At 46.6% G+C, this 13,726-nt stretch overlaps 1 protein-coding gene across 2 annotated transcripts in view; it reads right to left on the bottom strand.

Annotated features, from left to right (window-relative positions):
* Positions 1-13,726, bottom strand: part of apc2 (APC regulator of WNT signaling pathway 2) — a 135,124-nt gene that overhangs the window by 11,726 nt on the left and 109,672 nt on the right. For both annotated transcript variants that reach the window (XM_086004537.1, XM_086004538.1), the window contains 5 exons: positions 13,412-13,507; positions 9,470-9,609; positions 5,728-5,805; positions 3,030-3,146; positions 1,189-1,403 (listed from right to left, as the gene is read on the bottom strand). In XM_086004537.1, the coding sequence (XP_085860663.1) occupies positions 1,189-1,403; positions 3,030-3,146; positions 5,728-5,805; positions 9,470-9,609; positions 13,412-13,507 (646 nt within the window). The remainder of the gene's footprint in view (positions 1-1,188; positions 1,404-3,029; positions 3,147-5,727; positions 5,806-9,469; positions 9,610-13,411; positions 13,508-13,726) is intronic.

Here is a 13,726-nt window from a genome sequence, read left to right as displayed (position 1 = left end):
TATTGAAGGACATGCAGTGAATCAAGCTCTACGTTATCAGATTACAGGCAATAAATGTGCTCCCTTTGCACTGGCGTTAGTAGCATTAGTGATACAATGGCTGTCACGAATGAAACACTGATCTTATACCATTTATGTAGCACCAATTCACTATTTATAGATTCACAGTGTGAACTCGCCACATCACCTTCTGCTCCAGCTCATTCTTCAGGATCTGATAAGTGTAGGGGGGAGAAATTGGGTGAGTAGCGCCACCTCTCAGCGCCTAAAGAGGCAGTCAGTGGCTGTAGCGCCACTGGCTGCGCCTCCCGCGATATTCAGCAGGGGCGCTAATGGTGGCGTTAGCCATTTGCGCTGCGCCACCACCGATGATGTCATCGGTGTGCGCAGCGCCCCATTTGCGCCCCGTTCACGCTATTTGGTAGCGAACGCCGCAGTTGTGCCGTTCGCTACCCGCGCCCGGTTCACGGGGCCTTACTGTGCTGGCAGCGGCGCAAGTTAAGGTGGAGGTGCGGGGCGGCCGCCTGCCAGCACCTCCGTCCCCGGCCTCCTAACCCCCCCCACCCCCCACGACATTGCCGGCTGTTTCCCAAGAGCCTTTCTCCTTGGTGCTGGGCTCGTTTGCCGGCACTCGCGAGCGGGGATCGTGCTGTTGCAGGCACCTCCCCCTTAACAGTGGGAGGAAGGCCTGCAGTACCGCAGCGTGCCGTGCCGCAGCATGTGGCGCTGCGGCACGTTGCGCTGCAATATTCAGTTTCAGCGCCCTAAGAGGGACGCGGAGCGCCTCGAGCTGCGCCCCGTCTCCCTCTAGGGGCACTTCAACTGAATTTGCGGCGATCGCTAATGCGGCGATTGCGGCGCAAATTCCAGCGCACAAGCGAACTTTGCGCCGCTTGGGCGCCTCAGGCCAATTTCTAGGCCTAGAACTTTTACCTCATTCAGTCTTCCCTTCCTTTTACAATCTTCAGGCTTTTAAACCCCAAATGACTTGATTTAACTTTACTACTCTCCTGACACTCCAGTGCAGTACTGAGGAAGTGCTGCACTATTGGAAGTGCCGTCTTTTTGGAGTCGGACTTGAACCCACGACCTTCTGTCCCGGAGGCGAGAGTGCTACCAACATATTCAGGCAATGCTAGCGATTGGTGCACAGTAACCGTTTAAAAAAAAAAAAATTAATTGCTGTACCTGTACTCCTCATTTGTTGCAATGAGACTGGAAACATTTCGCAGAATACCCCCTCCGCTCTCAATGATGGCGAGCGAATTGCTCTGACACTTGTAGGTCAGTGTTCCCACGAGGAAAACCAGCGCCCCTTCAACAGAACAGATTGCCACCTTGTTCTCTGTGCTGTGAGCCGACAGGTTCCAAAGCGCGCTCAGCAGGCTTTTCAGCGTCGACTCCTTGAGGGGAACATGAAAATACAAAGCTCAGAATGTCAATTCACAAGATCACAAAATGAATCCAGATGAGAGCAGCTGTTCAATCCTCCTTAGCTCATCCATCCGAAAAGACGAGCTTGCAATCCCCTCAGCACACCACTCAACAAGCTCTTGGATAACTCTAAGGTTTTTTATGTGAAGTAATTCTTCCTGCCATCAGTCCTAAATTTACCCATCACCCATTTTACATCCAGGTCCCCTTGCCTTACTATCATGGTTCAACTCAAAGTAATGCTCTGGATTTAGCTTTTCTATAACATTTAATAAATTATTTACATCCGTAAGATCTCCCTTCTTGCAAGCCTAAAGAGTCCAGTTTCTCTAATCTATCCTCATAACTCAGTATTCAGATGACCAAAACTGGATGTATTTCTCAAGGTGCAGTTTCACCACAGCATTATACAGTGTTAGCATAACCCATTCTGAATTATACTTTATAATTGGCAATATAACTCAGTGATCATTCTGCATTGCTGCTGCACAGTGCCTTGATATGTTCAATGCTAAGTCTACTAACACTCACAGATTTCTTTCAGCCTCACCGTTAGCTATTTCTACACCATTCGTAGCGTATGTATTTTCTTCCAGTATGCAGTGCAGAGAAGTACATTTGGTTGGGACAAATACATTTTTCTTCATACAATCTGAGGAGCCGGGAAATGCAAAACTAAGGCGGTAGAGCAACACCCCCCCCCCCAACTGGCAGCAGTGTGTAATTACAGTGTGACAAGTTTACATAAGAATTAAATGTGGGCTTGGGGATTTGTTTATACATCTATCTATAACATATTAAAATTCTTACATTAAATCTATGTGTATTTCATATCTAAAAACCCGTATTTCATTATCTAAAAACCCTTGTTTCCTGTTGTCTGTTTTTGACATATTTATATGTAAACTTTTTCCAAGCCCACATTTAATTCCTATGTAAACGGGTCACACTGTAATTACACAATGCTGCCAGTGGGGGTGTTGTACCAGCTCAGTTTTGCACCTCCTGGCTCCTCAGACTGCATGAAGAAAAATCTATTTGCCCCAACCAATTGTACTTCTCTGCCCCCAAATTATAAGAAGTTTAGCTATTTAACAATAAATAATAATATAAAATTGAAGTATTATATGAAAATAAGGACAAAATGCATGACTTTAAAATAGGGAATGAATTACAACTGCATGCCCAGGTCCAATTATCTCCTAAGAAGGATTTTACATAGAATTACTTAGAATTTACAAAAAGGCCATTCAGCCCAACAGGTCTATACCGGTGTTTATGCTCCACATGAGCCTCCTCCCACCTTACTTCATCTCGCCCTCTCAGCATATCAAGAGAGGTTTAAAAGAGAGTGGGGGGGGCGTTGAGTGAGAGACAAAGGGATGAGAAGAAGTTACATATGACATGAAAGTAAAATCTGATTGTGTATTTAAATTGCTGAGGCAATGTTATTCTTTATGGACAGACAGCCGGTCCCATGAGATGGATTCTTTCTGCTCCCCGCATCTCGTGGCTTGGATACGTTTTTCCATTAATATTCTTCGCTAGAATCTTAGATTAACAATGAATTGTGAGCCAGTTAATTAAGAATGCACCTTTTTAGCCTTCAGAGCACATTGCATCAATGTGCTTACACTTCCGACTTCCCGTAGAATCCTCTTGCTGTTGACGTCTGCTCTCCATGAGAGGTTCCTCAGAATACTCGCCACAACCTGGAACATTACATGAACGTTACACACTGAGCCAAAAGAGCAAGCCTATCCCTAACTGCACTCTAAGGTGCAGGCTGGGAACTGAGGCGCACAATGGCAAATTGATTTTCCCAGTTGCTTCAGCCTCAGCCTAACCCCCACCCCAAGGATAATTGCTAGTCTCATCTTCTGGGTCTTTCCTCTCCAAGACAACAACACAACTCCCTTTAACAAGTACACTATCAGAGACACACACACACACACACACACACACATACCATTACTTTATATGCACATTCATACATGCTCTACAGACACATAATTAAATGATATACTTCTAACACTGAGTTCCACTGTAGATAAAGACAAAACTAACTGTAACACTAAATGCTTACCTGAAGATCTCCTCCCGTATCAAATCAAATATCAAATATCAAATCAACTTTTATTGTCATTGTTAGTGCACAAGTGCAGTACAACGAAATGTAGGCTTGCGGCTCCCGAGAGTGTACAATTTGGATTAGGACACTTAAACATTCAACATACATTTATACATTTGGCTTGCAGTATATTAGCATAAATATGACCATAATAAAGTGCATTGGCAGATGTGCAGGCTTTAGTGTTTATTTGTGGAGTTCAGTAGGATGACAGCCCTGGGAACGAAGCTGTTCCTAAATCTGGTCGTACGGGTGCGAATGCATCTGTAGCGTCTTCCAGATGGTAGGAGGGCGAACAGACTGTGGCTGGGGTGGGTAGGGTCTTTGATGATGGACCGTGCCCTCCGTAGGCAGCGTTTCTGATATATATGCTCTATGGTCGGTAGCCGGGTGCTGGTAATGCGTTGGGCAGTTTTGGCTACCCGCTGTATGTACAAGAATGACTGATTCAATTAATAACAAGATTTTGAACGCCTCCTGATCAGAATCCATGGGGGTGATTTTGTTAACGGGGGCACGTTGGAGGCGGGACTGCTGCTTTGCGGGTCGATGTCCCGCCTCCATCGATTTGTGGCCAACCCACGCTATTTTCCCTTGCTTGACCTTGTTAAGCCCGCCCAGCAGGCTTAGCAGGCCAATTAAGGGAAAGCCGGTTGCAGAGAGCGTCAATGTATATTGCCACCCCCCCATATTTCCAAAATCCCACAAATGGATTTGATCCCAATGGCATCTCTTCAAAATGTAGTAAAATCATACAGATGATAAGCATGAGGACCAGAGAGTCTTTGGTGTCATAACTAAGTATGCAAAGACTTGGGTGAAAGAACGCAGTTGTGTGCACACATACAGATGTGTACATACACATACAGCTGCATTGACCCGAAAGAAAATACAGCCTGGCTGCAAGAGTGTTGAAATCCTGACTAGCTATTCAGATACAAGGGGGTCGATTTTCATTGACTCGTGGAGTCGGGATTGGAGTCCCGAATTCGGGGGTCCCGACACCATCCCGCCCCCAACCCACCTCCATGTAAATTTCAAAGGAGGCGGGTACCCGCCCCGCACTGGGACCCGCCCATCTGAGGCGGGAAGGGATTAGTGCCAATTAACTGCCTGTTAACAGGTAGTTAACAGGCAGTTTTTAGCCTAATCCCTATTTTGAAGCTTGAAGTGTGGGATTCCTGACGGCTCCAAACCACGCCAAGTTAGAGGAGTCGGGCCGTCGGGTTGAAGGACTTGGAGGGGTCGAGATGTCGGTGTTCAGGTGAGTGATAGGTGCATGAGTGCAAAGGTAAGTGTGTTTGGTGTGTCTAAAGTGTGTAAAGAAGTTTAAATTACCTGTACTTACCTTTTCAGCCTTCCTTCCGCTAGGTTTTGGGAGTCCATCATCTAACTGGCACAGAAAGCAGAACGGCTGCGATCTGTCAAAAGTGACAGCCTGCAGCTTTCTGTGCCGGTGAGATTTCTAACTGAGTCTGTGTAGAAGGACTCAGGTTAGAAGTAAGACTGTCAGTGTTTGACAGCTTCAAACAGCTGTGAAACATTGATATTTCATCTGTCAAAACGTCTTGACAGATGAAATTTCAGTGTGTGACGTCACCTGTTGCCGGGTGGCCCTTAATTGGCCTGCTGAGCCCGCTGGGCGGGCTCAACAAGGTCAATCAAGTTAAAACCGCGTGGATTGGCCACATCTCGATGGAGGCGGGACTACAACCCCGAAAGCTGTAGTCCCGCCTCCTTCCCAACTTCTGAATGAAAATCACCCCCAAGCTGTTCAAACATTGAAGCCCCGATTTTAAGCTAATCCGCCTGGCGGGAACAAGGGTCGGTTCGGGTCAGACGCCTGTTTTACGCCCCGTCCAATATTTTACGCTCTAGTGAAGTCGAACGCAACGAGGACCAATTTCTCCCCCTTTGAATCCAAGCTGCACTTCACTGTGCAGTTAAAGGAATAGTCCAAGTTAAGGCTCTGTATTAGTTTTAAGATGGTAAAGATTAATATTAATTTTTATTTAGTTGAAAATTATTATTTTATATCACATATAAGCAAGGGACGTTTTTAGATGAATATGCAAAGTTAAGACCATTGTAGTGCCTTATCCTGAAGTATTCCTTTAAACTTTTACAAAGTATCTGAACAAAATGCTTCCTAATTCACCAACCTGATGTATGTCTTCACTTTCGGACTCTAACTGGGCCACAATGCTTTGCATGCAGCCTTTTCTGGAGCACAGTGTAGCCTGCAAGAGGAAAATGGGCACAGAAAGCTGAACGAGTGAGCACATCTCATTTACCAAGCAATTTGATCCTCTCACCTCAAGATATTTCTGACCAAGACAAACAGACTGTACCAGGGTTCACACCTGCAATTGGCTCTTTTATGGGACATCGTGGTCCCACTGGGAAGCTGAGAAAGTGATTCACGATGGCAACATCTTAAAAACAGTCTACTTTTAAATGGGTTGGTTTTGTGATGTGGAGTTAGTCTGATTCTTTGTGCTGAATTAGCTACATAGGACCACACAGGATATACGGCACAGGAACAGGCCATTCGGCCCAACCAGTCCATGCCGGCGTTTATGCTCCACTCGAGCCTCCTCCCGTCTTTCCCCATCTAACTCTATCAGCATAACCCTCTATTCCCTTCTCCCTCATATGCTTGTCTAGCCTCACCTTAAATACATCTATACTATTCGCTTCCCTGCAGTAGCGAGTTCCACATTCTCACCACTCTCTGGGTAAAGAAGTTACTTCTGAATTCCCTATTGGATTTCTTAGTGACTATCTTATATTGATGGCCTCTAGTTATGCTCTTCCCCACAAGTAGAAACACTCTCTCTGTGTCTACTCTATCAAAACCTTTCATAATTTTAAAGACCTCTATTAGGTCACCCCTCAACCTTCTCTTTTCAAGAGAAAAGAGACTCAGCCTGCTCACCCTTTCCTGATAGGTATAGCCTCGCAGCTGATCTGAACCAGGTGGGCAATCAGACCATTATAATTGGACTCAGCGCCCTGGGCTAGGGAACGGAAGAAAAACAATCAGCCAGGATTCCCATACCTGATGATAACCACTGGACCCTGCTGGAAAGTGCATCAGCTGTGATACAATCCAAGGTTGTATAACCTACTGAAACTCACTGTTTAGACTCACACATGAAGAAAGACCAGTTGGTTGAGGTACTGGATGGGTGCCAAAATCCATGGAACCATATCTCAACAAGTGTCAGCTTCATAAGAGAGGGTGGGGGGAAAGGAGAGGACATTTTATGGAAAAGAGAGCAGTGTCATTCCTGTTAGGAACAGCCAGAGTCCTTGACCAGTGCCAGATTGTACGTTCCTTGTGACCTATCAATAACTGTTTTGGAAGAGGTTAAACCGTCTGCCCTTGACCTAGAAGATTGTGTTTCAGTAGTAAATGAGTCCCAGATCAGGTTATCAATTATTTACAAGATACAGATATTAGTTAATATACTTAACAGACTGATTAACATATATTGACAAAATGTACACAAATCCATCCCCTTTTCATCGACTCACATCTAAAATAATCTGAAAGAAATATTGTATCAATCAGGTTGACCTCTATTTCTGTTGGCACCAGCTTCTGATTAGCACCTCTCTTACATTAATCTTCTCTTGATGTGAACATTGTAATTAGGTAAAAATGAACTGAAAGATAGAACTCCCACTGGACCAACACTGAGTGAATGATTGCCCCACTCCCTCCCCAATATACTCATTCCTGGAGTTCATTATCATCATTGTCATATGGAAATTACATTATTGTATTGATTTTCAGTAACAGTGATTCTTCTTAATTTCACAGCAGCAGATATGATGGAGAACAATGAATACCCATTTATACCCTAACAGAAGAGGTTAGACATTATACACTGAATTTGTACCGTTTATAATGCAGAAGAGATTTAGCACCAGTACAACCACTGAATGTACATTAATAACTTGGACTTGAGAGTACAGGGCACAATTTTGAAATTTGCAATTAACACAAAACTTGGAAGTGTAGTAAACAGTGAGGAAGATAGTAATAGACTTCAAGAGGACATAGGCAGGCTGGTGGAATGGGTAGACACATGGCAGATGACATTCAATGCAGAAAGATGTGAGGTAGGAAGAATGAGGAGAGACAATACATGCTAAATGGTACAATTTTAAATTGGGCACAAGAACAGAGAGACCTGGGGGTGTTTGTGCACAAATCTTTGAAGGTGGCAAGACAGGTTAACAAAGCAGTTAATAAAGCATATGGGATCCTGGGCTTTGTAAACAGAAGCAGAGAGTACAAAAGCCAGGAAGTTATGGTAAACCTATATAAAGCAGTAGTTCGGCCCCAGCTGGAGTATTGTGTCCAATTCTGGGCACCACACTTTAGGAAGGATGTGAAGGCTTTGGAGAGGGTGCAGAAAAGATTTATTGGAATGGTTCCATGGATGAGGGTTTACAGTTACGTGGATAGACTGGAGAAGCTGGGGTTGTTCTCCTTGGAGCTGAGAAGGCTAAGAGGAGATTTGACAGGTGTTTAAAATCTTGAAGGGTTTAGCTAGAATAAATAAAGAGAAGCTGTTTCCAATGGCTGACGAGTTGATAACGAGAGGACACAGATTTAATGTGATTGGCAAAAGAACCAGAGACGACAGGAGGAAAAACTTTTTTGAATGCAGCAAGTGGTTAGGATTTGGAATGCACTGCCTGATAGGATGGTGGATACAAATTCAATAGTAGCCTTCAATACTTGATAAATACTTGACAGAGAAAAAATTACAGGGATATGGGGAACGAACAGGGAAATGTGGGACTAACTGGATTGATCTTCGAAAGAGCCAGCGCAGACTCGATGGGCCGAATGGCCTCCTTCTGTGCTATGACTCTATGATTCCGTCTACATCATTGAGAGCAGGCTATTTGCCCCCCAGTATGCAGCCACACTATGTGCCTCCAATTTCCCACTCTTGAACGAACATTCTGGCATACGACCAGAACCATTATAAAGAAAGAAAGACTTGCATTTATATAGTGCCTTTCACGACCACCGGACGTCTCAAAGTGCTTTACAGCCAAATAAGTACTTTCGAAGTGTGGTCACTGTTGTAATGTGGGAAACGCGGCAGCCAATTTGCGCACAGCAAGCTCCCACAAACAGCAATGTGATAATGACCAGATAATCTGTTTTTGTTATGTTGATTGAGGGATAAATATTGGCCCAGGACACTGGGGAGAACTCCCCTGCTCTTCTTCGAAATAGTGGCTGTTATAAATCTCATCATCAAGAAACTACTTATGAAATAACGCTGGACGGTCAGCTGGTGGCGCCGCCCAAGGAGTATAAATACTCGGGCGTGGGCCCCAGCTTTCCAGGGACATTTTGTAAGACAAGGAGCTAGTGAAATACAACTAGATTTCCATGTTCTGAAACAAGTTGATTAAAGCCTTGCTTTCTGCTCAAACCAAGTGCGTAGTGAGTTTTATTACATCAGTGGCCATGGGATCTTTTACGTCCACCTGTGAGAGGGCAGACGGGGTCTCGGTTTAACGTCTCATCCGAAAGACGGCACCTCCGAAAGTGCGGCGCTCCCTCAGTACTGCACTGTGAGTGTCAGCCTAGCTTTATGTGCTCAAATCTCTGGAGTGGGACTTGAACCCACAACCTTCTGACTCAGAGGGGTGCGGGTGCTACCCACTGAGCCGCAGCTGACATATATTGAAGGTAATATTAACAGCCGGAATATCAGGAGCGCTGCGAGTTGGGCATGCTGCCCTCCACCTATGATTCTCTGATCTGTGCTCTTGTGCCAAGTGCAACATTTGCCCTACAAATCCTTCTCTTTTTTTTTGACCAGTAATTTGCGGGCAGGTATTTCTGGACATGGTACAGTCACTCACCTTGTTGACCACATCTCCAAAGGTGAGGTTGGTCAGGGCCATTCCTGCATATCGACGTAGGGCTGAATTCAGAGGGTCATTGGTGGGCCCATACATGTCACAGTCAACCTGAAGCAGTTCAGCCACCGCCTGTAAACCTCCTGTACAGGAGGAGGGGGGGGGGGAGGAAATAACAGCTGTAAGACTCCCAAGTTTTAGATCTTATCTCTCGTGGAGATAGTCATTTTTCAGCAGATGAGTTTGCTCCAAACCATGTTTTTTTTCCCAACTAGTTATGATTCAAAATGATTCAATCCCAGAACCTGGGACATCTTTGAGTCAATTTAAAAAAAGACTTCCATTTATATAACACCTTTAACAACCTCAGGATGTCCCAAAAGCACTCTACAGTCAATGACATACTTTTGAAGTGTAGTCACTGTTGTAATGTAGGAAATGCGGCAGCCAATTTGCCTACAAACAGCAATGTGATAATGACCAGATAATCTGTTTTAGTGATGTTGGTTGAGGGATAAATATTGGCCCAGGACACCGGGGATAACTCCCCTGCTCTTCTTCGAAATAGTGCCATGGGATCCTTTATGTCCACCTGTGAGGGCAGACGGGGCCTCGGTTTAACGTCTCATCCGAAAGACAGCACCTCCGACAGTGCAGCACTCCCTCAGCACTCCACTGCAGTGTCAGCTTAGATTTTTGTGCTCAAGTCTCTGGAGTGGGACTTGAACCCACAACCTTCTGACTCACAGGCGAGAGCGCTACCCACTGAGCCACGGCTGACACAACAGCGATGCGCACAGTCAGATGAATTGGAAAAGAAATCTAAAATTGCATCCAGGTCTCCAGATCTCAACGACAGATTGAAATTCTTTCATCAAACTTCTCATGTGGAACCAAATCTGTTTGGAATCGGAATTAGAATTCGGCACTCGAAGCGAGTGTGCCCGTAATTGCATTCCAGAGCCAATTACTTCACAGGGTTTACATTTAAGACCAGTGGAAAAAGAGCAGCTGAACAATCCTGATTGACTGCTCACTGTCATGTTTTGCTTCAGCCGGGAGAGCAGGCCGATGGGGCTCTGATCCCAAGGCATACTTACACTTGTAGGACTTTATGCTTTACTAACTATAACAGCTCTTTTTGAAGAATAAAATCAATAATGTTGGCGTTTCCCCTTATGGTGAGACGCTTTACCTACATGAAAAAGGTGGAGGAAGCTGATTCCATAAATAATTTTAAAAGGGAGTTGAGCGGTTACATGAGGATGAGGAACTCGCAGGATTACGGACAAAAAGCGGGGGGCGGGGGGACTGAGCACAACTGTCCTTTCTAAGAGGCAGCACAGGCACGATGGGCCAAATGGCCTCCTTCTGTGCGGTACGTTTCTATGATTCTACGAAGCATCTGGCCTAGTAGATGAACTGTAAAGTCACTAAACACACCGGGGCCGGGGGGGGGGGGGGGGGGGGGGGGTGAATTCGGTTGGTTTGCGCCTCCCGTTAGTGCCTTAAGAGGGCTCTAATGGGGCGCAAAGCAACTAGCGCCCGGGTGCGGCGATGTTTGCGCCGCTCGCGAAATTGAAGACATTTTGCGGCGGCGGTGGTAAACACTACCGCCATGATCTCCTGCGCCCACAGATCATGATGTCAGTCGAGCGTGTGACGCCCCGGTAGCGCCTCTGACCGGATATTGAGTGGCGCCCCCTGCCTTACTGCCTGCCGCTAGCAACGATAGGTTGAGGGGAGCGTTATGCAGTCGGGAAGGGACCGGGGGAGCGCTATTTAAAGACGACCAGTTCCTGCCTTTTTTTTCGGATACATTTTTGAACCACGCATTCAGAGTGAGAGAGACTTCTGGAGATATTCAACGCTGTGTGAAGGAGTTTTGGGTACTGAGCAGCACTTTGCAGGTTCATTTTGATTTGATCTTCCTTGCATTGATTTAGAAGAGACTGTGGGGGCTGCACTCTGAGCTCTTTCCCTGGGCCTCTCCATTGTTATTTCCAGCAGATTTGATGTACAAGTCTCTCCAGGCCGAGATTCAAGGCTGCAATGAGCAGGGTGTGGATGGAGAGCAAGATCGACCCTCCCCTTTAAGAACTGGCCAGCGCCAGTGTGCCTGTGTTTCATTGCTGACTGACATCACATGAGCTTCGCCAGCGCTCTGAGGTAGTGCCTCGCTCCTCGGCATTGGCGCCTTAAGAGAGGTGTGTAGCGCCTGATTTAGCGCTCCAATCACCTCCAGGGGCGATAGAAGCCAAGTTTGCAGTCGGAGGTGATAATTAGCGCCAGGCCAATAATTGCACCCCAAACGGAGTGATACCGAATTTCTCCCCACCATGTTTATTGGCTGGCAGATTTGAGTGACAATCTTCATTTGAAGTCAAACCCAGATATGAAATCAAGACTTCAGTCATTAGATGCACAATTTGCCCCATGGCAGGCAGGAGTAGATTTGTACTTTTCCCCTCTGAAGTAACAAATATGTTAGCGTCCATTTCTGCTGAATGGATCTGCGGAGAAGCAGGGAGGGACTCTGCTCAGGCCCCATGTCTACCACTTTGTTAAAGCAGAAACTGTTGGCTATTTGTTCCCCTCCTACTCTGCCCCACCAGCGGTGATATAGCCTTCGGTCACCATACTTCTGCAATCTGAAATTCTCCTCCTAATCCCTCCCATCTCACTACATTTCTTATCACCTTCTTAAAACCTACCTCTGTGTCCTCGCCATCGATCAACGCCTCTAATCTCTTCAATTCCTTTCTCAGTGTCCATCACCGCCCACCCCCCCTCCCCCCGAGTTAAGCACTAAGGGATGTTCTGCTCCATTACAGGCACAATATAAGTGCAAACTGTTATTGTGGCTAATAACAGCCGTCCCTGGCTGGAACTCTGGTCCATTGTTAAGACTCCAGAGGGTACAATTTTCTTACCATGTACTGTTACCATATGAACGTTTAGCATGCTTCTGTGTGGTTTTTTAAAAAATAGAAGCGTGGATAATTGAGCTCTAATTTGTATGTCAATATTAGGCTTTAACTTTAGGGGGGAGAAATTTGGGTACCTTTGTGCCTCCCGTTAGCGCCTCCGGGGGGGCGATCACGGGGCGCAAACTACTTACCACCCGGGCGCGGCGACAATATCGGCTCCTGCTAAATTCGGCGGGAGGTTTGCGGCGGCGGTATGGCGTTGCGCCCCGGTCTCTCGTGACGTCATCGGTGTGCGCAATGCCCCGGTAGCACCCCGGACCCGAACTTCGGTTTCACCCCCTGCAGCATGGCCGGGTGAAAACACCGGCAGCTGCAGGAGGCGATGATCAGGAGGCCGGGCGCTTCGGGGGGGCGAGGGGTGGGGGGGGCGGAGTTAAAGGGGAGGTTGCCGAGGCAAGTCCCTACATTTTTTGAATGGTTTTGCTCAAATTGTTTTTCCTTCTCCTTGGGCCGCGATCGATCAGCCTGGCACTCTGCTGGAGTTGCATGCGGCTGATCGGGCCGAATCACAGCCGCCGTCAGGGACCAGCTGACTGGTCCCAATGCAGAGCCTGCAGCGATGGCCCTTCCCTTTAAGGGAGGGAAGGAGCCTCGGAACGCGGCAGCGCTGCACGGGACACGCCCCGCCTGCGTCCTTTAGCGCGCTCCAGGAAGGAAGTGGAGCGCTCTGGAGCGCTAATCCCAATTTTCGTGAAAGCTGGGAATCATTAGCGCCTACGTTTCCCAGCTTGCAAAGGTTACCGCCCCCCAAACGGGGCGATAATGAATTTCATCCCCATAGGTTCTTTACTTCTCACCTTTCCTTCTCAGGGGGCTCGTTCCTTCGAAATGCTCCATAAAATCCAATCTCAAAACCAAACTCTCCTCCAGAAGTTACCATTGGCTAAAATGATAAATGAATGGGAACAGAGAGAACACTCAAGGTACAGTTAAAAGAAAAATTTGTGCAACTTGCCAAGTTCATTCATGGCGCGCCGGTACTCTTCATCGAAGGACAGCTTCATTATTGCACACATTGCCTGGCAGATCTGGGGCTCAATGGGCAGTGGCACTACAAGGGAAAGGAAGAGCAGAGTATTTAGATTCTAAATTCAGCAGCATCCAGTTATAGCTTGTGCCCCCCAATTTTCTCCCTGCACCTCCTATTCTGATGACGTCAACTCCTTCTGGGGTATAGTTCCTCGGGTGGCGGTAGCCTTCCAGAAGCTCACCTAAGTGAGCTGTTGAGATCATCTAGCTTATAACAGACCATGGAGTTGAGGCGAATAGC

Source organism: Somniosus microcephalus, chromosome 13, assembly GCF_052327205.1.
Source record: "Somniosus microcephalus isolate GS21.2 chromosome 13, FLI_Smic_1.0, whole genome shotgun sequence".
Classification (NCBI taxonomy): domain Eukaryota; kingdom Metazoa; phylum Chordata; class Chondrichthyes; order Squaliformes; family Somniosidae; genus Somniosus; species Somniosus microcephalus.
This window is presented reverse-complemented; position numbering and strand designations above follow the sequence as displayed.